At 35.5% G+C, this 27,821-nt stretch overlaps 5 protein-coding genes across 8 annotated transcripts; all 5 read right to left on the bottom strand.

The window, feature by feature from the left end:
* Positions 1–1,934: 1,934 nt before the first annotated feature.
* On the bottom strand, positions 1,935–5,070 carry LOC141697013 (putative disease resistance protein RXW24L). Its single transcript, XM_074501192.1, has 2 exons — positions 4,101–5,070; positions 1,935–3,834 (listed from the first exon to the last, which is right to left on the bottom strand). The coding sequence occupies exons 1-2, from the start codon at positions 5,068–5,070 to the stop codon at positions 2,081–2,083; spliced, it is 2,724 nt and encodes a 907-aa protein (XP_074357293.1). The 3' UTR covers positions 1,935–2,080.
* Positions 5,071–9,627: 4,557 nt separating this feature from the next.
* Positions 9,628–10,800, bottom strand: LOC141697014 (putative disease resistance RPP8-like protein 4). Its single transcript, XM_074501193.1, has one exon. It carries the CDS (start codon positions 10,798–10,800, stop codon positions 9,628–9,630), a length of 1,173 nt encoding a protein of 390 aa, XP_074357294.1.
* A 1,498-nt stretch (positions 10,801–12,298) lies between these two features.
* On the bottom strand, positions 12,299–12,877 carry LOC141696573 (putative disease resistance protein At1g50180). The gene has a single exon (XM_074500698.1). It carries the CDS (start codon positions 12,875–12,877, stop codon positions 12,299–12,301), a length of 579 nt encoding a protein of 192 aa, XP_074356799.1.
* Positions 12,878–13,392: 515 nt separating this feature from the next.
* On the bottom strand, positions 13,393–17,366 carry LOC141697012 (putative disease resistance protein RXW24L). The gene is made up of 2 exons (XM_074501191.1): positions 16,211–17,366; positions 13,393–15,775 (listed from the first exon to the last, which is right to left on the bottom strand). Exons 1-2 carry the CDS (start codon positions 17,199–17,201, stop codon positions 13,812–13,814), a joined length of 2,955 nt encoding a protein of 984 aa, XP_074357292.1. The 5' UTR covers positions 17,202–17,366; the 3' UTR covers positions 13,393–13,811.
* Positions 17,367–18,197: 831 nt separating this feature from the next.
* Positions 18,198–26,118, bottom strand: LOC141697112 (phosphatidate cytidylyltransferase 1). Of its 4 annotated transcripts, none has more exons than XM_074501335.1 (13): positions 25,965–26,118; positions 24,390–24,462; positions 24,053–24,282; positions 23,006–23,259; positions 22,503–22,654; positions 22,157–22,298; positions 21,102–21,258; positions 20,757–20,804; positions 20,579–20,665; positions 19,526–19,654; positions 19,394–19,450; positions 18,714–18,797; positions 18,198–18,596 (listed from the first exon to the last, which is right to left on the bottom strand). In XM_074501335.1, the coding sequence occupies exons 3-13, from the start codon at positions 24,125–24,127 to the stop codon at positions 18,507–18,509; spliced, it is 1,275 nt and encodes a 424-aa protein (XP_074357436.1). In that variant the 5' UTR covers positions 24,128–24,282; positions 24,390–24,462; positions 25,965–26,118; the 3' UTR covers positions 18,198–18,506. The 4 variants fall into 4 exon arrangements, with proteins under 4 accessions (XP_074357436.1, XP_074357434.1, XP_074357437.1 ...); XM_074501333.1 differs by having other exon boundaries at positions 24,377–24,462; XM_074501336.1 differs by lacking the exon at positions 25,965–26,118 and adding an exon at positions 25,590–25,874.
* Between the last annotated feature and the right edge of the window lie 1,703 nt (positions 26,119–27,821).

Raw genomic sequence — 27,821 nt, forward strand, 5'->3', positions numbered from 1 at the left:
AACCCATAACTGGGATGACAAGAGATAAATTTACGTTTTTAAATTGATGAAAGTATAAAACATCCAACTATTATTAGAGGTCTTAAAATCAAAGGTTGGTTAGTTATGAAAGTATAATCACCACCTAATCTGGTTGACTTTGATATAATTTTATGAGCATGAATAAGGTTTTTTCATTATTATTTTTTCTTTTTTTGCTAAAGCATGTTTTCTTACGAGTATGGTGATGAAATTTATTGTTAATTTTTGAAGATGAGTAAGGGTTTAAAGTAACTTTTTCACTTACAAAATTAGCTAAACTTAGGAGCTTAATTTAACTTCTGTGATGAAGTTGTACTTTCTTTAAAAAAAAAATTGACAGAAACCACAAGTTTAGTTGAAATTTATAAAGCCTTTGATTAGCAATTGTAGTTGACTTTACAACATTAATATATGAGCGAGCATGTGGATCCATAACGGAACTGCACATAAAATGAATTACAGCTAATTTTAGAATTTAGTCGAGGCTTAAGTAATACCAGTCGGTAACCCGTGTGACGTGGTCTAAAATTAAAAATAATAGTATGACATTATTATTTGCATAAAACTGAAACTCATAATTCGTGCAAAATAGAGATCTAAATATAATATATAAAATATTTTTAAAATATGTGGTTAAAAAATCGAAATTAATTATAACTCTAAAATTTCACCGTATAGTTCCAATTATGCATGAACCTAATAACTATATAAATTTGACATGTTAACTTACTAATACGATTATTTTAAAGTAAACTGACGCTTGTATGTTCAACAACAAATACAAATTAAAGGGAAATAAAATTTACAGATAGTAGAATTTAATTTTTGTCAGTTGAGATTTTCTTACATAAAATTTTAAAAATAGTTGTATACTTTTTTAGTGAGTACCAAGATTTGTGATGCTTATTAGTATAGATATAACCCTGTGAAGCACGAGCCTGTAATTTAAAATAATAGTATCATATTATTATTTGCATAAAATCAAAACTCATAATCCGTGAAAAATATAGATCTAAATATAATACATAAAATGCTTTTAAAATATGTAGTCAAAAAATTGAAATTAAGTGTAACTCTAAAATTTCACCGTATAGTTTTATTTATACATACACCTAATTATTTACTTATACAAATAAAAATTGAAGGGAAATAAAATTTACAGAGAGTAAAAGTTAATTTTTGTCGGCTGAGATTTTATTACATAAAATTTTAAAAATAGTTGTACAATTTTTTAGTGGGTACCAATATTTAGGACCTAAACATGATTTCATTATTAGTATAGATAGTTGATAACACGTGATAAACACGTGCCCGAGATTAAAAATATCGAATTAATATTTGTATAGAATTATTCATAATTCTTGTGAAACACGAATTAAAATTAATATATTAATATCAATATAAAATTGGTACTTGCAAAAAATAGTTATGTGGTTAAAAAAAATTGAATCAGTTATGAAATTTTTCACCATAATTCTAGTGTTGCATTGTTTTACTTATATAGAAATCTAGCATCTTAGTTTTATTTTGTGAAACTTATTGTATCTCTATCTTATGAACCAAATATATGTTCTTTAGATAATTTAATATTAATTAATATAATTTTGATAATTATCTTATAATTAGCTTTTTCAATCTTTGAAGATAAAATTTACAAAGAATATAAGTCGATTTGTGTTAAAAACAAAGTTTATTGAGAATATAAGTCAACTTATTTTAGGTTGATTTGTGTTAAAAACAAAGTTTATTGAGAATAGAAGTCAACTTATATCAGGTATGTACCAAAATTGGTACTTTGGTATTTTGGTATCGTTAAAAACAAAGTTTATTGAGAATAGAAGTCAACTTATTTCAGGTTGATTTGTATTAAAAATAAAATTTATTGAGAATAGAAGTCAACTTATATCAGGTAATTATATAGGTAAGTACCAAATTTGATACTTTGATATTTTGATACTTTTACCACCAAATTATACATTGTTTCGAGTATCTCTAATTTGCTCAACCCATGGAACTTTAACTTGAAATTCATGGCAAATTAAATAACCCCATCTGGGAATCATGTAGGCACCGGATGTAATCCTAATTTTCGAAATAATGCTAATTCTTGAATCTGCTCGAACTTTGGACAACTGAAAATTAGCAAGTATTGAAGAATGCGCATGCTTCCTTCCTCCACCCTGCATGTTTCTAAATTGTCAAGACACAACAGACGAAGCAGCGCGAGTCTTGGGAAACCAATGGCTGAGCACACCATTTCCCTTCCTTTATATGCATGAAACAAATCCAGTTCCCTCAAAGTCGGAATCTTCTCCAGTACTGCCATCGGGTCTTCCTCTAGGTCCGAATTTTTCAGTTTCAGTTTAGTGATACCAGTGAAATATGCATCAATAGGAGTATGATTAAGCTGCTGGCGCTCCTCGTATAATTTAGACAACTCCGGGAGCTTGCCATTTATTGATAGTTCCCGAATGTTGAACTTAGGATTCCACAACAACTGTCTTATCATGTCTGGATCATTTTTCAACCCATCTTGATCAGAAATCTCAATAGAAAGGGCCAAGTATTTGAGACAGGAATTTGATGACAAGGCTAGACCAGATAAGTACTTGAACATCTCCTTCACATCATCATAACCACCCGAAACTACTAGCTTTAGTCTCCGAAGACTGGTTAATTTCGGTAGATCCTTAACCTCACAATGCCGAGTATCAAAATTCTCCAGTGTCTCTAATTTGCTCAACCCGTTGAACCTTAATTTGAAGTTCTTCCTTGAGTAGGCATGTTGCCAATCTGGTAAATACAAATGACGCAAATGTGCCAACTTGCACAAAACATCAGTCGACATACGTGGCCTAAAAATAAATCTCTGCATGTCTAGTTTGAGAGTTTGTAGCAGCACCAGATTTTGTATCCACGGAAAAGTTTCAAAATCAGAACCCCTTAGGCTGAGATATCGCAAGTAGACAAGGCTGCCTAATACTCTTTCTACTTTAGTACCAAAAAGGGGACCTAAAGTAGATGTTATACTAGGCCATGTGTGATCAAGAGCCAAAACTCTTAGTAACTTAAAACTGGAAAAAGACGGCCCCAGTGGTAGTCGCCAACTTCTATGTCCATCCACATTTACAAATAATATTGATCGGTGCTGTTGGTGATTGAGTTTCTTGATAAAGTACGAATTAGCTTCTTTGCCTGGTAATTTTTTTCCATAACAAACAACAAGCTGTCTAGCATTTGCAATCGGGGAGACCACAGAACTATTGAAATGAAAATCTTCTCGAAGATCAATTGTTTCGAAAAAATCTTCTGTTTTTGCCCGGAATAGAGATAGGTCTCTCATAAGGTCATGAAGAGAACAACTTTTAAACTTCGTAACTGATGATTTCAAATCATTAAATCTCACTTGAACCATACTCCTATGGACCAGTTCTCCCATGTAAGATTCAGCGACCTGCATCATTGTTTCTCCTTCGCTTTTATCACTGGATAGTACCATTCCCTCAGCAATCCATAACTGATATAAAGTTTCTGCATCTATCCATTCATCTTCCATGAATTTACTTAGATATAAAAAGCATGGTTTCAGGTGAGGAGGCAAAACGTTGTAACTCCAGACTAAAATGTTTAATAGCTGTTCCTTCCCTTCCTTTAGGGATGATAGACCATCATCATATACCTTCTTCCACTCATCAAAGGTCGGTTTTGTTACAAGTATTCCCCCCAAAATCACGATAGCTAGTGGAAGACCAGCACAATATCTAACCATTTCTCTTCCCATTTTTTCCATTCTCGCATAATCTCTGGCACCGTCTGTAACAGACAGAACAACAATAAAGATATATTAGCCTACATAGGATCAAGCTAGGCCTATTAATTAAGACAAAAGAAGAATGCATCAAAGAAATAGGTAAGAGAATAGCATATTTCTTTAAGAGTTTTTGAGTACTTTATTGGATGTTCCAAGTCTGGTTTTATTTTACATCTAGACAAATCAACTGAACTTAATCAGCTGGATTTTCGCATACCTTTAATATATGAAATGAAACATAACGAATATGTGTGAATTACATATGTACCTATATGATCTCCTCTTGTGGGAAGTGCTTTCAACCGAAGTAGCTCCCAACTTTGATCTGCGTTTAGAAGTCCTGGTTGGTGAATGAGTCCTTTTGGATTTACATGCTTAGCAACATCAACATTACGACTTGTAAGCATTAATTTGCTTATTGATTTTTCAGCTGCGAATGCCAATTTTATAGAATCCCAAGCATCATTTGACCAAATGTCATCCAGGACTATCAAGCATTTTTTCTTTTGCTGGACTTCTAGTAGATTTTCCACTAACTTGTGATAGTCCATCTTAAGGATCTCTTCTTTCTTGTCATGAACGAGACATATCAGAATTCGCTGCAACACCTGTCTCCTTTGCCACTTTTGCGATATGGAAACCCAAGCTAAACCAGCAAAGTGAGTCTTAATGGTGGAATGATTGTATATTTTTTCAGCCAGAGTGGTCTTACCTAGTCCTCCCATCCCACAAATAGAGATGAGTGGATAAGCGTCATCACTTTCATTCACCAGATGTCCCACCAAGCGATCAACATCTCCATGAAATTCAACAAATAACTCTGGTTCAACAGTAGTGAAAGTCTGAAATCTCTTTAGCTTTTGAGCTGAATCTGATGATTCTGGGTGTTCCAACATTGATATGATATTATAATCACCAAAGGAATCGTAAATGACAGACATCTTAGTTTGAATATCTTTCATCTTTGTTCTGTACTTGTTCTCTTGCTTCAGTCTCTTCCTTTCACTGGAAGAAGCTTTGACAAGAAAACTTTCAACAACTTGTTCAGCATCATAGGCAAGATCTCGTATCTCTGCAAGCAAAACACGGACTTTTTCTTCATTTATCCTTGAATCAGCATCTCGTAAGAATGTCTTCATCTGTGTGAGCTCTGTCACCACCAGTTGAATTTCATCTCTCACTTTGTGAAGAAGTTGAGGTTCCTCGATCAGTAAATCAGTGATCCTTCCCACAACCATTGACACAATTGCTAATGTGAGAGATATCAACCGCTCCTCGCTGAACTTGATCTCGAACAAAGTGAAAATCTATAGCAATGTGTTTCATTCGACTGTGAAATACTGGATTTCTGCATAAGTAAGTTGCACCTACATTGTCACAGTAAATTTGGAGAATTGAAGATTGTGGTAGGCACAGTTCTTTAAGCAGATTAGTAAGCCAATTCGCTTCAGCTAGTGCAGTGGCAACAACTCGATATTCTGCTTCAGTAGATGAGCGTGCCACTGTACGTTGTTTGCGAGAAGACCAAGTAACAGGTGTACCTCCGTAATAAGCAATATATCCGGTTGTAGAGGTTCTATCTAGTATGTCTCCGGCCCAATCAGCATCGGAATAAACATGCAATTTAAAATCAGGTTTGGAGCTAATATTTAGACCACACATACTGGTTGCTTTGAGATATCTTAAAAGGCATTTGGTAGCCTGCGAGTAAGCTCGTTGTGGTGAGTGCATGAATTGTGACAATTTATTTACTGCAAAGGCAAGGTCAGGCCTGGTAAACAATAGATATTGCAGCTTTCTAATCAGCCGACGATAACCTATTATGTCAACAACTGACTCATGTGGAGAAATTGTTAGAGAGGTCGATGAACTCATTGGGGTAGAAGCACCATTACATTCCAACATTTTGTACTCCTGCAAAATGTCATGAATATATTTCGTTTGAGTAAACACCATACCTGTTGAATGATGAAGGGCCTCAACTCCAAGAAAAAAACTCAATGGTCCCAAGTCCTTAATAGAGAAAGGACAGGCTAGAGCTTGAATGATTTGTTGAACAATGCGAGAACAACAACACGTGACAACAATGTCATCCACATACACCAATACATATGCTGTAAAACCACTTTTAGTGAAAATGAAAAATGATGCATCTGAATGCGAATTATGGAACCCAAAATGCAGCAGAATTTTTTTTTAACTCAATATGCCACGCACGTGAGACTTGGCGCAATCCATAATTTGCTTTTTTGAGTTTACAAATATAAGATGATCGTTGAGGATCAACAAAGCCCGGTGGTTGTCTCATGTACACCTCTTCGTCCAGATAACCTTGTAAAAAGGCATTATTTACGTCTAACTGATGAATGGGCCAACCTTTTTGAACTGCAATAGTTAACACCAGTCGGATATTAGCTGGTTTAATGACAGGACTAAATGTGTCCTTAAAATCAATTCCTGGGCGTTGAGTAAAACCTTTAGCAACTAAGCGGACTTTGTATCTTTCAATCGAGCCATCTGATTTATATTTGATCTTAAATAACCACTTGCAATCAACTACATTCTTAGAGGAATCCATAGGAACAAGTGACCAAGTGTTATTGAAAATCAGTGCATCATATTCCTCTTGCATTACTTGCCGCCAATGATCATATTTTTGTGCTTGTTTATATGAACCGGTGTGTAAGCAGGTGTGGTTTCAGCATGAAAACCATAGAACTTGTTTGGTTTTTGAATGTTGTTTTCAGCTCGAGTGACAGGCATGTGACATGTAGCATCAATCTGCGGAGATATTGAGCTAGGGTCAATGGATGGGTAGGTGGAATTTGTAGGTGTATTTGCAGGGGTGGCATTTACCAGAGTACTTTATTGGCTTTGTGGTGGTGAAACAATGGGAATAGTGGGGAGAAGTGTGGGTGTGATAGTGGGTACAGGAGGAGATTCTGATGTGGTGTTGCTATCAGTAGGTTGGGGTACCCAACTAATATTTGGTAACTGACTAGTAAGTTTAAAGAAGATACCGCTGTAAGGAAATTATGTCTCGCAGAATTGAACGTCACGAGATATATATATATACCTTCGAGCTGTGCGGATCAAAACAAAGATGAGAGTGATATTGTGTAGAAAAACCAAGATAAACACATGGGACTGACCGAGGACTCAACTTCGAAGTTGCATACGACTTAAGCCATGGATAACATAAACATCCGAAGACACGAAGATTGTTATAATCTGGTGATTGTTGAAAGAGAGACTGAAATGGGGAAGTCTGATATCTTACCCTAATTGGCATACGGTTAATGAGGTAAACAACACATTGACATGCGAATGACCAGAATTTTGATGGCATTGAGGCTTGATGAAGCAATGTACGAGCTGTTTCTGTTATGTGTCTGTGTTTTCTTTCGGCAAGTGCAACGCGCTGAGGTGTATAAGGAGGTGATTTTAAATGTTCAATGCCTTACACCGTCAGTATACAAAGAGCGAATTTTCTTCTGAAAATAATTTTTCACTAATCTTTGAAAATTTTTAAACACCGTGACAACTTCATTTTTGTGCTTTAGGAGGAATATCCATGAGTATTTGGTAAACTGATCAACAAATAAAATATAGTAGGATTTGTTATCAACTGATAAAATAGGTGCAGGCCCCCACAAATCACTATAGATTATTTATAATGGACAAATACTTTGTAGAGTTGTGGTGGAAAAAGATAGCTGATGGCTTTTATTGTATAAACATGAATTACTCGACTGAAATCTATCAGTAGGATCAACATCAATGGAAAAACTATATAAAACAGACTTGAGGTATTTATTATTCGGGTGTCCTAAGCGTTGATGCCATAGCTGAAGGGATTTTTGTTGGGAGACAAGATGAGCTTGAGGAGGTTGAGAGTTGACAGTGAGAGGCCATTCATAGAGTCCTCCTTTACTCTGCCCGCAAACTAAAGGAGCACCTGAGGCTAGGTCCTTCACAAGAAATTTAGAAGGAAAAAACTCAACCGATGTTAGATTATCTTTGCAAAACTGAGATACTGATATTAAATTGCGCTTGATATTAGGAGCACAGAGAGTATTTTGTAAATTAAACTGATAATGAGATGAGGAAATTTTGGCTTTACCAGTTTGTGATATAGGTATTGCATTATCGTCTCCCATTGCAATTGTGTCAGGTCAAGAATAATTTTGAATCTCAGTAAAATTATTTACATCAGATGTGATGTGGTGTGACGCTCCAGAGTCTACTATCCACGGCATTGTCTGTTGCTGAAACCCATTCACATAATGTGCTTTGGCTTCAATATGATTGTGGGATCTTGATCTGCAAACTTTGGCAGTATGCCCAGATATATCACAAAGTTGACATCGAAGACGATTGTTACCTTTTCCAGAATCTCCATAATTATACATGTTGTTGCTCCATGGCTGCATATTTTGGATTGGGTTGGTTGAATTGCGCCACGGTCCTTGGGGGCGTCTGAATGGACGAGGTTGATTGAAACCAGAAGAGAATGTATGTTGTTGCTGAGGCTGTTCACGAGAAATTGCTACCGCTGCAGTGATGACAGATGTTTCTTTAAATTGTTCATCATGTTTGATAACGAGCTCTTGATCAGTCAATCTATCGAACAAGTCCTCATAAGAAATCGGGGTTTCACGAGCTCTTATAGCAGCAGCCAAAGTGTGGTATTCCTTTGGCAGTCCGGCTAAAATTTTAACCGTCAATTTAGCTTGCGACATAGGAGATCCTGCCATTGATAATTCATCAGCAATGGAGCGAATTTCTCTGAGATATTCTGCAATCGTCTTTTGGCCCTTCATAATACAGCTAAGGTGATCTCTTAAGCTGAAAATTCTGGTGTGTGATTTATTTGCAAAAGTGGTGTGAAGTGAGTCCACGCCAATTTAGAGTTGCTAGCTGTTGCAACCATGGGAGCCAGGATAGAATCAACTGAGGCGAGAATAGTTGTTTGTATTAGCTTGTCCTGGCGGAGCCAGTTTTTACAGGCTGGATTGGGAGATGTTGTTGTGTTTTGAGTAATTGTGGCAGGAGGTGCAATGTGCCATCTAAATGACCAAATAAATCATGACCGATTAAGAGCATTTCAAGCTGAGCTTTCCAGGTAGTAAAGTTAGTGCTCCCAGTGAGTTTTATGGGTAGCTGGGCTGTAGGGTTGAACTGAATAATTGCACTGGTATTTGGAATAATGTTGGCGTCTGAATGTGAGGTTATCGACATGATGAAAGGCTGGTTGTGTAAAGAGAATGAGTTGTTAAAAAATCAGGATCGTTTAAAAGCTTTATTAGAGCTACCGCTCTGATACCATAATATCGAAATAGTAATATTGATTGAATTGTTTGTTCTGTTACATGTTCTCTGAATATATACAGATGATAATCTAACTGACTTTCTACATATTCGGAGAGATAATGATAAATTTCTTATCAGCTAACTAACCTATCTTTATCTATTACAATAATAACGAACAAATATTTATCAACTAAATATACATCATAAAAACCCTAGCCTCCTCTCAAAAATATACGAATGAAAGGTGCATCAATCTGAGTATGATAATGTAGTTGTGGCTGCTTAAGTAATTCAGCCAACTCCGGGGCATCGGGTTTCTCTCTAGGCACGAATGTAACAATTCTAGTTTGGTAATATGAATGAAAGGTGCATCAATTTGAGTATGATTAATAATGACACAAATCCTTCAGCTAAAGGATTTAAAAGAAAATAAGTTGATCAAGTACAAAACATGCAAGCAACTGCTGATAGATCTAGTAATTCTAAAATCTTGGATGCTCGACGATGAGATCAGGGACATGAGCAACCTTGTAAAAGTCGGGTCCTTGTTCACCGTTTTCCAGGCGAACCTTATCACAGAATTTTAAAGGCATATCCGTCAACATTACTTTATGAAGGGAATGGAGAAATATGAGACCTTCTGGAAGCTCCTCCAACTCTGGACAGGTAAAAATTTGCAAATGTTGAAGAACAGGCATGCTTCCTTCCTCCACCCTCCATTTCTCTAAGTTGGCGAGATACAACAGATTAAGCGCGGTGAGTCTTGGGAAGCCGATGGCTGAGCACACCATTTCCTTCCCCTGATATGCAAAAAATTGTAAACTCAAATCCCTCAAAGTTGGAATCTTCTCCAGCACAGGCATCGGGTCTTCCTCTAGGAGCGAGTATCCCAATCTTAACTTGGTGATACGAATTAAAGATACATCAATATGAGTATGATTAAGTTGCTGCTCCTGCACAAATATTTCAGAAAACTCCGGGAGCTTGCCTTCTAAAGATAATCGCGCAAAGATGAACTTATGATTCCAAATAAGCTGTCTTATCATATCTGGATCATATTCGAACCCCATCTGCTCATGCATCGGAATAGTAAGGGTCAAGTACAGGATACAGGAATTTGATGACAATGCTATACCAGGTAAGTACTTGAACATCTCTTTCACGTCATAACCACCCACGGCTTCCAGCTTTAACCTTCGAAGACAGAATAGTTTTGGTAGATCCTTAACCTCACACCACTTTGTATCAAATTCCTCGAGTGTCTCTAATTTGCTCAACCCATTGAACCTTAATTTGAAATTCTCGCTTAAGTTGGCAGAGTAATATGCTGGTAAATACAAATGACGCAAATATGCAAACTTGCCCAGAACATTAGTCGACATTGGTGATTTATTAATAACATCATGTACGTTTAGCTTGAGAGTCTGTAGCAGCACTAATTTATGTATCCATGGAAAAGTTTCCAAATCAGAACCCCGTAGACTGAGATATCGCAAGTAAACCAGGCTGCCTAATAATCTTCCCATATCAGTACCAAGATGGATACGTGAAGCAGATGGTCGACCAAGTGTTGTGTTTTCAAGAGCCAAAACTCTGAGTAACTTAAAATTGGCCAAATATGACCCCAGTAGTGTTTGCCAACTTCTATATCTCATCACATTTACAAGTAAGACTGATCTGTACTGTTCATGACAGGGTTTCTCGGTAAAGTAAGAATTAGATTATGTGCTTCCATTATTGTCTTGATAAAAAACTACAAGCTGTCTGTGTTAGGAGTTGTCCCACATCGTTTGTGGGAGGGGCAGTTTGCTAGAATATAAGCAGCCAGATAACTCCAATTAGTATGAGGCCTTTTGGGAGGTGCCCAAAAATAAACCCGTGCGGGCTCGGCCCAAAGCGGACAATATCATACTAATGTGGAGTTAGGCATGCTCAGCAAGCCCAACAAGTGGTATCAGAGTTTCAGGTTGTAACGGTCCATAACAATCTCAGATGGGCTCCAGAAGTGACCTAGGAAAGAGGCAGATGGGCTTGCCCCAGAAAGGGCTCAAGGAAAAGGCAGACGGGCATTCCAGTATGGGCCTAGGGGAGCAGATAGCCAGATGGACTTTCAGTATGGGTCGAGGGGGAGCCTGGTCACACTGAAGGAGGCATAATCGACAGATGTCGGGCCCGATGTGTGAAGGGGGAGATTGTTAGGAGTTGTCCCACATCGTTTGTGGGAGGGGCAGTTTGCTAGAATATAAGCAACCAGATAATTCCAATTAGTATGAGGCATTTTGGGAGGTGCCTAAAAACAAACCCGTGCGGGCTCGGCCCAAAGCGGACAATATCATACTAATGTGGAGTTAGGCCTGCTCAGCAAGCCCAACAGTCTAGTCTTAGCAATCAGGGAAACCGCAGAAGGATTGTGATGAAAATCATTTCCTTCTCGAAGATCAATTGCTTCAAAAAAATCTTCTGCTGAAATAAAGATAGGTCTCTCATAAGGTCATGAAGAAAACAACTTTTAAACTTCACAAGCGACAATTCCAAATCATTAAATCTCACTTGAACCATACTCCTATGGACCAGTTCTCCCATGTAAGATTCAGCAACTTTTATTGGATTTTTCATCAGGTGGTTCATCAGAGGTGTCATAACTTTGCAGTACATTATGTTGTCGGAGTTTAGGTTACCTTGAACATATGAAATGAAAAATAATGAATCCGAGTAAAATACATATGTACCTAGATAACCTCCTCTTGTAGGAAGTGCTTTCAACTGAAGTAGCTCCCAACTTTGATCTGGGCTCAGAGATTCTGGTTGGTGAATGAGTCCTTTTGGATTTACGTACTCAGCAACATCAACATTACGACTTGTAAGCATTAATTTGCTTATTGATTTTTCAGCAATAAATGCCGGCTTTATAGAATCCCAAGCATCATTTGACCAAATGTCATCAAGTACTATCAAACATTTTTTCTCTTGCTGGATTTGTAACAGATTGTTAACTAGCTTGTCGTCGTCCCAAGTAAGGATTTCCTCTTTCTTCTCATGGATGAGACATACAAGTAGTCACTGCAACACTTGTTTTGTTTGCCACTTTTGTGAAATGGAAACCCAGGCTAAACCTGAAAAGTAAGCCTTGATAGTAGACTGCTTGTAAATTTTTTAAGCGAGAGTGGTCTTACCCAGACCTCCCATTCCACAAATAGAGATCAGCGGATAAGAGTCATCACTGTCGTTCACTAGATGTCCTACCAAGCAATCCACATCTGCCTGAAATCCAACAAATATTTCTGGTTCAACAATCGTGAAAGTGTGAAATCTCTTTAGCTTTCCCCATGTTTCATGAGATGAATCTGATGATTCCAGGGATTCTAAGGTTGATCTGATATTATAATCACCAAAGAAATCTTGAATCACAGATATCTTTCTTTGGATATCTTTGATCTTTATTCTGTACTTGTTCTCCTGTTTTCTTGTCTTTCTTTCATTGGAAGAAGCTTTGACAAGAAAAGTTTCGACAATATGTTCAGCATCATAGGCAAGCTCTCGTACATCCGCAAGCAGAATTCGGGTTTTCTCTTCATCTATTCTTGAATCAGCATCTGGTAAAAATGTCTTCATCCGCATGAGCTCTGCCACCAGTTCTTGAATTTCATCCTGCACTGCATGCAGAAGTTGAGCATCTTCAGACAATGAATCAGTGAGCCTTCCGACAACAATGGATACAATTGCTTCAGCCATTCAGAAACCAAGCACAAAATGTAGTAGTTGAAATGCAGATGAATTGGCTTCTTGTAAAACAAAGATTCAAAGCTGTGAAATATTGTTCTTTGAGCATGATATGTTGCTTTACAAGTCAAGTCGTCCACTAACATTCAAGAATCCTTTTGCAAGTCTTTTAGACTACTTTATTTTGAATTATTGGATGCCACTCATTCCTTCCTATTTTATGCTTTTAGAAAAGCATTATCAAACAAATAAACATACCCTACATGCCCTGGTACCGATTTACGATTTATCGGGCGATTTTTGAAAAATTGCCCGATTTCTATAATAGAGTACACAAGTAAGAAAATTGATAATTCTCCTATCATAAATAACTTATGTTTCCACAAATATTTATGCACATTTATTTTTGGAACTTCATTAAGAGATTATAGCGCTTCCGGTGTTAATTAAAAAAAGTATTTTTGACATAAATGAAAAGGATATATGCAAACTAGGTATATGGAAGAGATTTATGCAAACTAGGTATATGTACAGTTTAATGTTTTAACTATCTGACTAATGACATACATGTAATTCAGCTAAAGCATTTAACAAGGTTTAAACTTTCTGCTACAGCAGAAAGATAAAACAACATTCTGGAAAACAAAACACCAACACAAATGAGTATGCACATGACTAATGACACAGAACTCCTCTTTCTGAGACAGCAGAAAATGCACAACATTCTTTGGACAGTGAATCATCTGCATATTTAGAGACTCTTCAAAGTCGCTATCCTTGCGAGGCTGCAAATGAGATGTAAGTTACAAGGGTGAAAAAGTTACAAGGGTGATCAATATTGGCTCTCCTGAATTATCTGTGCAAGCTTTCTGTACAATGCTCGTTGCTCCTCGAAGCATAAAAATAGGTAAGACTCTAATTTGACTGTGATTAAGTGTAACATATGTCAATAGTAGTCGGTAGGCGTCCTAGCAACTGGTGTTTCGTACCTTTCACAGAACTGCACAACTCCTACACCATTTAATTCAATAATAATCAGGCGATCAACAATAACATCAGGGACATGAGCGATCTTGTAGAAGTCGGGTCCAGGTGCACCATTTTTCAGGCAAACCCTATCACACCATTGTGCAGGCATCCGCGTCAACATCAGTTTCCGAAGAGAATTGAGAAATATGAATCCTTCTGGAAGCTCCTCCAACTTTAGACAATTTACAATTTGCAAGTGTTGAAGAATAGGCATGCTTCCTTCCTCCACCCTCCATTTTTCCAAATTTTTAAGAGATTTGATTTCAAGACGGGTGAGTTTTGGGAAACCTGTGGCTGAGCACACCATTTCCTTTCCTTTATACGAGTAATATCCTAATTCCAAATCCTTCAAAGTTGGAATCTTCTCTAGTACTGGCATCGGGTCTTCCTCTAGGTCCGAAATTACCAATTTTAGTTTAGTGATACCAGTGAAAGATGCATCAATATGAGTATGATTTAGTTGTTGCTGCTTCTCGAATATTTCAGCCAACTCTGGGAGCTTGCCACTTGTTGATAATTCCCGAAGGTTGAACTTATGATTCCACATCAACTGGCTTATCATATCAGGATCATTTTTCAACCCTTGATCATGTATCGCAATTTCAAGCACCAAATACCGGATACAGGAATTTGATGACAAGGCCATACCAGATAAGTACTTAAACATCTCTTTCACATCATTGTAACCACCGCGTACTTCTAGCTTTAATCTCCGAAGACTGGATAACATTGGTAGATCCTTAACCTCACACCACTCAGTATTGAAAATCTCGAGTGTCTCTAATTTGCTCAACCCATTGAACCTTAATTTGGTATTCTTCCTCGAGTTGGCAGAGTGCCAACATGGTAAATACAAATGACACAAATGTGCTAACTTGCCCAAAACATTACTTGACAACGGTTGCTTACTGATAAAACTGTCCCCGTTTAGCTTGAGAGTCTGTAGCAGCACCAAATTATGTATCCACGGAAAAGTATCCATATCAGAACCCCTCAGACTGACATATCGCAAGTATAGAAGGCTGCCTAATACTCTTCCTATATTTGTACCAAAAAGGGTACCTAAAACAGATTGTCTACAATGTCTTATGTTTTCAATAGCCAAAACTCTTAGTAACTTAAAATTGGCAAAATATGATCCCAGTCGTCGTGGTCGACTTCTATATCCATCCACAATTAAAATCAACATTGATCGGTACTGTTGGTGATTGGGTTTCTTGGTAAAGTAAGAATTAGCTTTTTTTCCTATTTTGTGATATACTACAAGCTGTCTAGCATTAGAAATCAGGGAGACTACAGAATGATTTTGATGAAATTCGTTTCCTCCTCGAAGATCAACTGCTTCGAAAAACTCTTCTTTTTTGGCCTTGGATAGAGATAGGTCTCTCATAAGGTCATGAAGAGAATAACTTCTGAACTTTGTAAATGACGACTCCAAATCATTAAATCTCACCTGAACCATACTCCTATGGACCAGTTCTCCCATGTAAGATTCTGCGACTTGCATCATTGTTTCTCCTTCCCTTCTGTCACTGGACAGTACCATTCCTTCAGCGATCCATAACTGATATAAATTTTCTACATCTATCCATTCATCTTCCATAAATTTACCCAAGTATAGAAAGCAAGGCTTCAGCTGCGGGGGTAAGTCGTTGTAACTCCAACCTAAAACATTTAATATTTGACTTTGATAATCTTGTCCTAAACCTTCCCCTCTCTTCAGGGATGATGTAATATCATCGCGTACCTTCACCCACTCTATCAATGAAGGTTTAGTGACAAGAACTCCCCCCAGAGTCACTATAGCTAGCGGAAGACCAGCACAATTTCTCACCATTTCTCTTCCCAGTTCTTCCATCCTTTTTATGTCTCTGGTGATATCTAAATTAGACAATGGACCAAAAAAATGTATAAGCTACTCCGACAAAACAACAAGAAATATATACATGAGTCTACATAATATCAAGCTACACATACTAATCAAAGCAAAAGAATAACAGACACATGAATATGCGAGACTCTAATTTGACTGAGATTAACTGAAACATATGCCAAATGTAGTCCGGAGGCATTCTAGCAACTGGTGTTTCGTACATTTCATAGAACATGGTTCAACTACATTTGTTTTTCATAAGGTCTATACCTTTGATTAAACATTCTGAACTTAAGCGTGCTTATTAGATTTCATATTCTATTTTTTAGATTACACAAATTAGCTGTAGTTCATCTTTGTAGTCCATGCTGTTACTGGAATTCAGGTTACCTAAGAAGTATTTGATGAAACATAATAAATACATGTACATATTGTATATGTACCTAGAGCATCTCCTTTCGAGGGAAGTGCTTTCAAATGAAGTAGCTCCCAACTTTGATCTTCGCTTAGAAATTCTGGTCGATGAATGAGTCCTTTTGGATTTACATACTCAGCAACAACAACTTTACGACTTGTGAGCACTAATTTGCTTATAGATTTTTCAGCAGAAAATGCGGCTTTTATAGAATCCCAAGCGTCCTTTGACCATATGTCATCCAGGACTATCAAGCATTTTTTGTTTTGCTGGACTTCTAGTAGGTTTTCCACTAACTTGTCATAGTCCATTTCAAGGATTTCTTCTTTCTTCTCATGGACGAGACATATAAGAACTCGCTGCAACACAAGTTCTGTTTGCCATTTCTGCGATATGGAAACCCAAGCTAAACCAGCAAAGTGAGTCTTAATGGTGGAATGATTGTATATTTTTTCAGCGAGAGTGGTCTTACCTATTCCTCCCATCCCACAAATAGAGATGAGCGGATAAGAGTCATCCCTTTCGTCCACCAGATGTCCCACCAAGCGATCAACATCTCCATGAAATCCAACAAAAAACTCTGGTTCAACAGTAGTGAAACTGTGAAATCTCTTCAGCTTTCGAGATGAATCTGATGATTCCAGGGACTCTAAAGTTGATCTGATATTATAATCACCAAAGAAATCTTGAATCACAGACATCTTTCTTTGGATATCTTTGATCTTTATTCTGTACTTGTTCTCCTGTTTTCTTGTCTTTCTTTCATTGGAAGAAGCTTTGACAAGAAAAGTTTCGACAACATGTTCAGCATCATAGGCAAGCTCTCGTACATCCGCAAGCAGAATTCGGATTTTCTCTTCAGATATTCTTGAATCAGCATCTGGTAAAAATGTCTTCATCCGCATGAGCTCTGCCACCAGTTCTTGAATTTCATCCTGCACTGCATGCAGAAGTTGAACTTCTTCAGACAATAAATCAGTGAGCCTTCCGACAACAATGGATACAATTGCTTCAGCCATTTAGAAACCAAGCACAAAATGTAGTAGTTGAAATGCAGATGAATTGGCTTCTTGTAAAACAAAGATTCAAAGCTGTGAAATATTGTTCTTTGAGCATGACATATTGCTTTACAAGTCAAGTCGTCCACTAACATTCAAGAATCCTTTTGCAAGTCTTTAGACTACTTTATTTTGAATTATTAGATGACACTGTTACTAAAAGCCAATGCAATAATTATTCCTTCCAATTTTATGCTGATAGAAAAGTATTACTCCTCTGTCACTTTCAATTGTTTACATTTTGTAGAGAGTGTCTGACACGCATTTTAAGGTGCATATAAAGTATAGTTCTGTTATTTTTTTTTGCAATTTTGTTTTTTTAATAAAAATTAAAACATTCAACTTTTATTCAGAAAAAGAAAATTGTAAAAATAAGTTACATAACTATACTTTTTATGCACCTTAAAATGCGTGTCGAACACTTCCTAAGTAAACAATTGGAAGGGATTAAGGTAGTATTATCTAACTAATAAACATGCACAAGTAAGAATATTGATAATTCTCCTATCCACAAATATTTATGAAACTTCATTAAGAGACTATGGTTGCTGTGGTGCATGGTATGAGAAAAAATGCTCGTGAAAAGAGTAATGTCAAAGAAAATTATATGATTGTTTGATATTTTTTTTTTAATTTATGCATGCTTTGAGATAAAATATATAAAAATAATATTTTTGAGAAGATTTGATACTGAAACTAATAACTACTTCCTGCAAAAGCTCAAAACAGCTTTTTCCAAAGAGGACATGTTTTTGCTGACAGCGGCTTTTAGACCAAAAGCGTTTTTCCAGACAGCGACTTTTAGAATTTACCAAACACCTTTCTTACAGCTTTTCAGGTGCTATAGCAACAACAATACCAACGGGGCCTATAGCACTTCCGGTGTTAATTAAAAAAGTATTTTTCACATAAATGAAAAGATTTATGCAAACTAGGTATCTGTAGATGAGGACGCTGTACAGTTCAATGTTTCAACTATCTGACTAATGACATACATGTAATTCAGCTAAAGTATTTAACAAGGTTTAAACTTTCTGTTACAGAAGAAAGAAAAACATGCACAACATTCCGGAAAACAAAACACCAACACAAATGAGTATGCTGCATAATTCAAGACTCTTCAAATTCGCTATCCCTGCCGAGCCTGCAAATGAAATGTACAAATTACAGTCCACGGCTTAGTTTAGTCACTTTAGGGTTCTTCAAACCAGCTATCCTTTAGATTGTTGCAAGTTACAAGGGTGAAACGTTACAAAGGAGATCAGTTCACGGTCTTCCAAATTGGGTCTCCTGAATTATCTGTGCAAGCTTTGTGTACAATGCCCGTTGCTCCTCAAAACTAAGGTTCATCAATATCTACATCATAATAAACCAGCTTAGTATTTAAATCCAATGATGCTACATAATAAACAAAAAAAACTGATAAAATGTGTGCTCTGAGAAAAAGAGATGAGATAATTCTCACAACATTACCTGGTCCAAAATCATCTCGACTGATACACTCTGAGGCGTAACAAATGACTGGTGGTATATGTAAGCAAACACAGCCATCACCATCTGCAGAAATGTTTGATTAGTTTTTCAAACAGCATCTAACAAACATGTATATTCAGGCAACAATGAACCACTTGAGCAGATGCCACCGCATTGGAAATATAATAAAAAAAGGAAGTGCATAAAAACGTGAAATACAGTAATGCACGAAAGTTATAAAAACCCATAATGTTTAATATCCAAACAATTCATAGCCACTCCATGTTACAAATTTAAAATTAAGATTCACTTGTAAAATAACAACTTAAACTACTGTTTAGGTGCTTCATCTAAGCCTTATTTTCCAGTTGTAGTAGATTCCAATTTTAGGTTCCTTCTCTCGTTTGCAGAGTTTCTACTAGTTCTACTTAGGTATTTCCAGAAGGTTTGCAATCTATGGACAAAGTCTTGTACAAAAACCCTGTTGAAAGAAGTCGCAGACAAAAATGTCGTCTGCAGCACAGTATCCATTTAACTTGCTTTTGTTTATAGTTGTAAGTGCTGGGAAAATAGATTTGGTTCAAAACTAGATAATTTCCGCACTGTTTGCTAACAAATTTAAACTTGTATAGAACAGCGAAACATATTCTGTGTCTTATTTTATATAGTTCAAAGCCTACCTGGCAATCCATTCTATCTGTCATTCCACCATGACCAGGAATACTATCACCAAAATCCTGCATCAAACACAAAATTTTGCAAAGATTCTTCTACACATTTAAGATTATGAATGGAAGGTGAAAACAATAAACCTTTATCTTGAAAGCTCTTTTGAAACCACTAGCAAAGAAACCGCCAAAAGGTGCAATTATAGATGCAAAAAGACCGAGCCACAGTGCATGCCATTGCACCGGAAGAACTTCAATTTCTTTATAAGGGAACTGCGGAAGAGTGAAAAGATGCATTAAATATTACCTTGACGTAATAGACACTTTACACAAATTAAAGAAGACAATGTTAATAGACAGAATAGTAGTTAGAATACTAGAAGGGGTAATGATGGAAATAGCAAAGATTAATATGAAGTACAGAGGGCTTCATTTAAGAATAGAATAAAAAAACTTAGAGGCTTTCATTCACTTTAATCCCTCTTCATCTCACTTTCAACTGCAAGTCTTTCAGTGAAATTGAAGGTAGTTTTACTTCTTTACAACTGTTTTCCTTTTAATAGATACCTTAGGAGTACATATAGGAATCAAAATTTATATTACTTCCATTTTATCTGCTTTCCTCTCTACTTAAATTCTAAGAAAGACGACCTTAGTTTGTAAATGTTTGCAGACAAAATGATGATACACTGGTTAATATTGAGTTAGACATGCATTAACTAATTTCATATCAGGAAGTGAAACAATAGTCACAAAACTTTTGAGGGTACACGAAGTAGGTGAAGTTTCTGAGGTACAAGCTAGTTAAGTACTAAAATCACTACTACTGTTCCTTTCATTTTATTGCATAATCTTCAAAAGGAAAGTGAGTAAGCTTCATATACACATGCCTAAGTGCTTGGTACTAAAACTCATCACTAGGAAAACCATCTAGGTTATGTACTCCATGACCAATGCATGTATCTTATTCTGGGAATGTCCACAGTCTGTTATATACAGGCTAGCTTTCCAGCGGTTTGAATGCTTAAGTACCTATTATTACTTGCATTTGACAACTAATCACTGAATAAAATATACAAAAAGTTTCTATAAATATTTGAAATCGAGAAGCATAATTTTCCAGGTCACAATTAGTAACAACACAGCATTTAAGAAGCTAAAAGAAATTTTAAGACTGTCGAATTGAACTTTATTTACCCAAGAAGGAAACCATGCAGGTAGCGCAAAATATTCCGGCTTAAACAAAGGACCAGGATCACAATGAAGCCAACCAGTTAACAGATCCTGCAATTGTTGTAATCTTGGTAAAATTTCTTAGAACTCTGATTTGTTCGCCCATATAAGCTAAGATAAACTATCTTTCTAGAAAACTCACCTTCCGAGGACATGTAAGCCACTGAGATTTGCCCAGAACATTAGCGAGCTGCATAGATACAATATTGTATTCAGCACTAGAATTCAATAAGAATAGAGCAATTTTTGAAAACTAAAGAAAAAATCTGTTTTCACACATGTATGGAGATTTTAAAGGGCCACAATTTAGGAATGTCAACTTCGGGGAAAATACTCTCTTCTGTAACTTCGAATAGCTTTCGACTCGTAACTCCAATTTATCAGGAAAAAAAAGCAACAATATGCATACACAGATGATACACCCAGAAACAAAGTCATTGACTAAAACAGACATATAAAGTAATTAAAATTGATATTCTATGCTCACCACAAATGCAGAAATTATAGTTGTAACAGATGCTCCAATAAAACCTTCCCATGTCTTCTTCGGAGATAACTTGATTAGAGGGGTTTTACCAAAGAAGAATCCAAAAATATAAGCAGCAATGTCATTGATTACAATAAGTGATGCTGGAAGAAGAAACCTGCATGATAGTGTATGCACTTATTATCCTGATCCACTGTGTATTAAGCTCAAATTGCATAATTTCACAATTTTACTGAGAAATAACAGATAATACAACTGGATGCCAACTTAGGAAAAATCTACTACAAATCATTTAAGATGCCGAATATCAAATGCGCTTTAATAAGTCTGCAATCCTTTATCAGCTAAAGAAGTTAGAGAAATAATAGTTGCAATTTCATAGGACGGTTGAGAAAACAGGCATAATACACTTGTTTATTTGTAGGGATTTGGATAGAAGATCAAATTTGGATAATTTTAAAGAATATAATGAGATAATAGGAAATAACTGAGAGAACTGGGATAGACTGGAGAAGGGGGGGGGGTAAGGAGATGAAGCTGATTTCAATAAACAACAAAACTACTTCTTTGCAGTACCTGAAAAGGCTCACAAGGCATGATAGTTAACATCTAACAAGGTCACTTACGCTCCTCAGAGGATGCAAGGGGAAGGGAATCTCAGGTTCGAGACTACATTGAACAAAATAACCACTGGTAGGCAGAACTGGAAAAGGCTTCCAATAGCGAACAATTAACAAGTTATTCACTAACAAGTAACAACCTACCTCGAACTGACTAGTTGAAAGACTTGCTACAAGCCGTTAAAAAATAGGGCAACACAGGCGTCATCATCTACTCCAGTAAATTACAATTCATTAAAGCACTTTTTTATGTTTTTATAACTTCAATCATATGAGACTCGACAGGGATACATCCTCATAAACACCTCAATATACCTTAGAAGTACTTGAACTAATAACAATAAAACGATTTTAAGATAGGCACGTCCATTCATAAATCAATGCTTAAGGTCAGCGAGCACATTACATATGCATTAAAAGAATACCGTGCATTACCAGAAAATTCCCTCAAATATGTTGGCTACAGTGAAGGAGGACTGTGTGAAGACCACAATAAGGATCATGTGTGTCCATGCATATTGACCAAACTGATACTTGTACATCTTCTTCTTTAATGTAAGAATGAACCACATGAAACCTGATACGAATGTAGAACAAATAGACAATGCGATTAATTACAAGAAATTTACGAGGTCGAAAAATATTTAGCATGTTGCGAGCTATTTCAACTTGAGTTGAGCCAATTCGAAGATCGTGTACATAATACAAACACAAAACAATTGCCATTATCATAATTTTCCAAATGACTTCAATATCAAGACAATAGGGTAAGCAAACGAACCTGCAATATACAAGAAATAACAAGTTACCATATGATACTTGACAAGTCTTCCCACAAGTTGATATAGATATTTGTCTGAAGTTACAGTATTAACGAGCCGTTGACTGAGAATGCGGCCGTATACAAATAGCATTGCAGTGAAGAAAAAGTGCCTGCAGAAGTAACAAATACCAAAAAAAAAAAAGATCACTTTCCCCTAAACATTATAAGAATCTGTTCACACCTCCTACAAATGGATAAATAATCGAATTACTGCACAACATGACACATAGAACGCCACTAACTAGCCGTATCAAAATGCAAGCAAATACAAGGTAGAGTGGTACACATTAAAAAAAACAGAAAATGAAACAAGTTATTTCTATACCAATATCTACATAGATATTGATCACATGGTTAACCAAGCAAAGCAACACAATATACCAAGTACTTGGACATGATAGACCAAATATACCAAGTAAACAGGGAGATAATTTACTCACTAGCAAAATATATGTGCTTACCAATTCAACTGCCTAAATCCAGGAAGATGACTGTCTTCATGTGTTTTTCTTAGTAGACTAAACAGCTCTTTTGCCATGAAAATTTGGATGATGACAACCATAGCCCAAATATAGAGATGCCCCATGTAGATTGTGAAGACAAATCCCCCAATCATCCATACAGTTGAATATGCACGTACTAACATTGACTTGTATTTATTTTTATCACCGACCAGTAGGTGATTTCCATTTGCTTTGCTCACGTCCGGAGAATTCTGGCATCAAATTGGCAACGGAAAAAATTCAAAGACACTCACAAGCCAAAGAATAAGAAATATAAAATTCCAGAACTATAAGGAATTGCTTTCCAGCTGTTGAAACAACTCAAGGGATTACCAAATTTTTTACAAGAAGAAGATATATAATTGTTTGTTCTAGGATTCAACTTAAAAAATATATATAAAATTGAACAACAACGAAGCTTTCCTACTTCTATTATAAATCTACTATGTACATATATACCATGTATGATAACTTGAGCCCTCACTGGGTCAATGGTGGTCAATCGAACAGCATCATAGACTATGCGTTAGAGACTTAAAGTAAACAGTGTTTGAGCGAAATTTGAGGCCTTCTGTGCAGCCTCATTAATTAAATGTCTTAAAACGTGATGACTTGTTTATAATTACAACTGAGACATTACTGTCTAATTACGGACATCTTTCAACTATGCAGGATTTAAATTTGGGTTCTATTATCAAACTTCTACTTGCTAATATACTACTCAATATCAACTATCCTTCACTTTCTCTAGAAATCTGTTTAGGAGTTTAAAAGATGTTTATTGAACTGTTCCCACACTTTGCTATATGACAATAATTATAAAGAAAACAGTTGTGATTTAAAGGATTGACTATGTAATCGTGATTAGTTTTATGGACAGAAGTACCTCTTCTGAGGACAATACATATTATATATTAAAATGCAAGTCACTACAATCTTAACTCCTGGCATAGCTCTAAATGAAGATATTATATGAAACATGCAATAGTTCCAGCAATAACATACCTCGCTAGATCCTCTACGCCGCCGTAGTCGTGCAGTGGGTGTTGAAGGCAAACTGCTAGTATTATCTTTATTCATGGCTTTTTTTTATATACTTTACACTCGGCCGGTTTCTGCCAGTAAAATAGTTGAGGGGGAGCCAAATTATGTGACTGACAAGCCAAACAGAGTTGAATCTCTTGACTTGTATCCTAGCGTATACTCCTCTTCTCTTCCCTTGCTAATTTATTTGGCTAAACAATAATAAGAGATTAAAGGCATAACTGAGACATGAGTGTGAATATTCAATTTTTGTATTTGAAAATTTACAAAAAGTAATGGTCATACACTGGCAGTACACCTGGCCACTCAATAGCTCTGCCTGTGCAGTCCGCCAAGAACAAACATATATGTGCACATATATTAGTAAATACCTGAAACAGAAAAAACAAATTAAAGAAAACTTGGAAGTTGCAAGTAACATATTTAAAAAATGAGTATGTTGGTAGGCGTGACATATTCAAACTTGTAATTTATTTTGAGTGCTAATTGTGGAATGAAGTGATGTCCACGGCAAAGTGATGTCCACGGCAAAGTGATGTATGCCACATAATTGTGGAAGGAAGTATATTTGTGTCATAAGTTGCTCGAAAGTTTAAAATTTCTCAAAGAAGTAATTCATTGTTAAACCAAACACCTATATATCATGCTCATACTACATCCTAATACAGATGTTGTAAACACCTCGATCACATATAAGGAAAAAGTGGCGGGTCAAAATCCATATTCTCTATTCTATTGTAATTGGTTGTACAGAACAACTAATATCTATCATTCTCTTGTCTTAGCAGTTTCCCTTTCCCCGTGTCTGTAAGCTGGTGCGATACCACATCAGCATTCTAACATGGCGTCACCAGCATATCAGATATTTTCTAGTTTATTTCTAGTTATGAAATATATTTTTGGCTTTCTTGATGTTTTCTGACATTATTAGTATAACTTTGATGTCAGTCATCCATACAAATTTCATTTGATTCTTCTATATTAGGGTACAAAACCGCAAGAAAATTGATAAATATTTCTATAGTCGTAAATAATCCAAGAGCTTTTCAGCACACACCGACAGACAACACATACTTTGAACTAAATTTGCACACCTGAAAAGTTAAACTTTTAGCTATTTACCAAGAAGTAAAATTGCGTAATAAGCTCCTACTCCCTAGAAAGTTCAAATTTTACCAAGAAAGTAAATTACTGTTCAACAAAACGCATAGGTATCACGCTAATACTACATCATAATGCTGATGTAGTATCACCGCAATCGCATATACACGACAAATGTAGTAAATCAAGATTAATTGGGATCTCTTAAACAACTAAACTCCCGAAATCTATTATTTTGGCATTATCAGTTTCCTCCCCGTATCTGTTACTAAAATACAATACCACATCATCATTCCGACGCACCACAAACAAAATACCCAACATTTTCTACTTACTAATTACCAACCAACGCCGCAAAAACGCTAAAATTCCAATTAATTCTTATCCATTAGCATACCGAAAAATAACAAAAAATCTAATCCACCATTTTACAATCCGAAAATCGCCAAGCAACCACCTTTCCACCTCACTCCACCAAATCACACTAACTTTTCCAAAAACCAAGCACCCCCATCAAATAATCGCACTAAAAACACCCAGCTTTCAATTCAACCACAACACAAACGACTCAAAATCACAATACAATCAAAACCCATGTTCAAGATTCAATCTTTAACTTAAAACAACAACTAAATTGAAGCTAAACATCAAAATAAACACAAACAAATCTGACCCACATGCCAAATAATTGAGTAAAAGATAAAGACTTAATTATACATACAAAAACATACAAAAACATACAAAAACATGTATGTATTGATTGAGAGATGACCTGTGAATTAAGTGAAGAATAAAGAGTGACCCGGATAATTGTTGCTTGTGTTTCTTGAATTTCTTGATTCTTAAACTCGAAAGATTTCAATTTTGATGCGCCCGAATGTGTACTATAGACACACGATGTGTATGTATAAAAATATGTGTTTTATGTAAGGTAGACTAGTGAGTGAGTAGATAAATATTGGGAAATATTTATTTTGTTAAATATATAAATATTTTAATTTTTTTAATACATGATCGAGAATTTATTAATTTTGTGAAATAATTGGTTTGGTATTTAATGATGCATAATTATTGTGGATTACTTTCTCTATTTTAAAATAATTATTCACTTATATTATAAGTTTAATTTATATTTTAAAGATGAATTCTACATCAGGTAGGATTATTATATTATATCGCTAGTTTCAATTTATAAAACTAATTCTATAATATAAATAATGGTGTGTTTAATGTAGTTAATGTAATAAATATTACTAATATTATTATAACTTTATTATTAATGTTAATTTTTTTTAATATCCGTGATTTTTTTAAAAGTGAACAATTATTTTGAAATGAAGAGATATTTGAATTTTAAACTAATGGTTAAGAGCATTTTAAATGATCTAATGTCTAGTATCTTGAATGTAGTTATGAATTATAGTTAAGCCGAATATTTTTTTAAATAATTTTTGAAGCTGAGAATTGAATTCAAAAATATGAAGTGGAAAATAAACCATAACCGCTTAGGATATTCCATCATACTAATTTAGTAATAATTTACAATTCAAATATATTTAAATTATTTATTAAATGATTACTTTAATATATACACTTGAGTTCAATAGAGATAATTATCAAAATTTTCAATTTTTAGGATGTATGCCCTCCCCACCCGGTGGATATAGCAAATCATGCTCGGCAACATCTGTTTTATGTTTTAAAAAATGCTTAATGCGCATGTTTAAGTGTCACATAAGCTTAATACGCAACACTTGAACACTGTTGGATAACTAAGTGGTTAATAGTTTATCTTATGTCGTCCGAGATACTAGTTTCGATCCTCGTTTATCCCGAGATTTCTGAAAACAGATATTCGTTTGTAAGGTTATAAGACATATTTGTCAAAAAAAAAACTTACTCCATTCGTCCCAGCCAATTCTTTACATTTGGTTTGGGCACGGAGGTTAAGAAATATATATAAAATAGTGAAAAAGAGAAAGAAAAGTGGGTAAAGTGGTGGAACCCATTAATTTTTAATATATAAAAAAGAGATGGTGGATTAAAAGTAGTCAAAGAAAGGAAAAGTGGGAAAGTGGTGAGACCCATTGACTATTTTTGGTAAGTTTTGAAATGTAAAGAATTGAATGGGACATCCCAAAAAGGAAAGTGTAAATAAATGGTTGGGACAGAGGGAGTAATACACAGCACTTAATGTCACGTCATGTGTTAGCTAGATACGACAATTCAAATAACGTATTAGGGATGATGTGAGAGACGATTTATTGCACGAGTATGGGATGATTTATTACATTTACACCAGCTTGTTTTAAAGTTTAAAATAACGTATTTATGAGATATTTTGGGTCAAAATTTTCAAATGATGTAAAAAAAATATAAAAATTGATATGAGTTATTTTAGACCATCATTCAACCAGTTATGAGTTAATTATTTATTTAATTTAAATAAATAAATCAAGAAGTCAACAACTTTTTGTGTTTGACATTGACTAGAGTAATGGCACACTTAATTATGGGTGGATAAAATTTGGTTAAGCAAGACCCACGAATAATGCCATCTCAATCACTAGCATACGTTCATGATTATTCTTAATTAAGAATAATTGAATTATTTGAGAAAATTTATTGG

This window comes from Apium graveolens, chromosome 11 (genome assembly GCF_009905375.1).
Source record: "Apium graveolens cultivar Ventura chromosome 11, ASM990537v1, whole genome shotgun sequence".
In the NCBI taxonomy this organism is placed as follows: Eukaryota; Viridiplantae; Streptophyta; class Magnoliopsida; order Apiales; family Apiaceae; genus Apium; species Apium graveolens.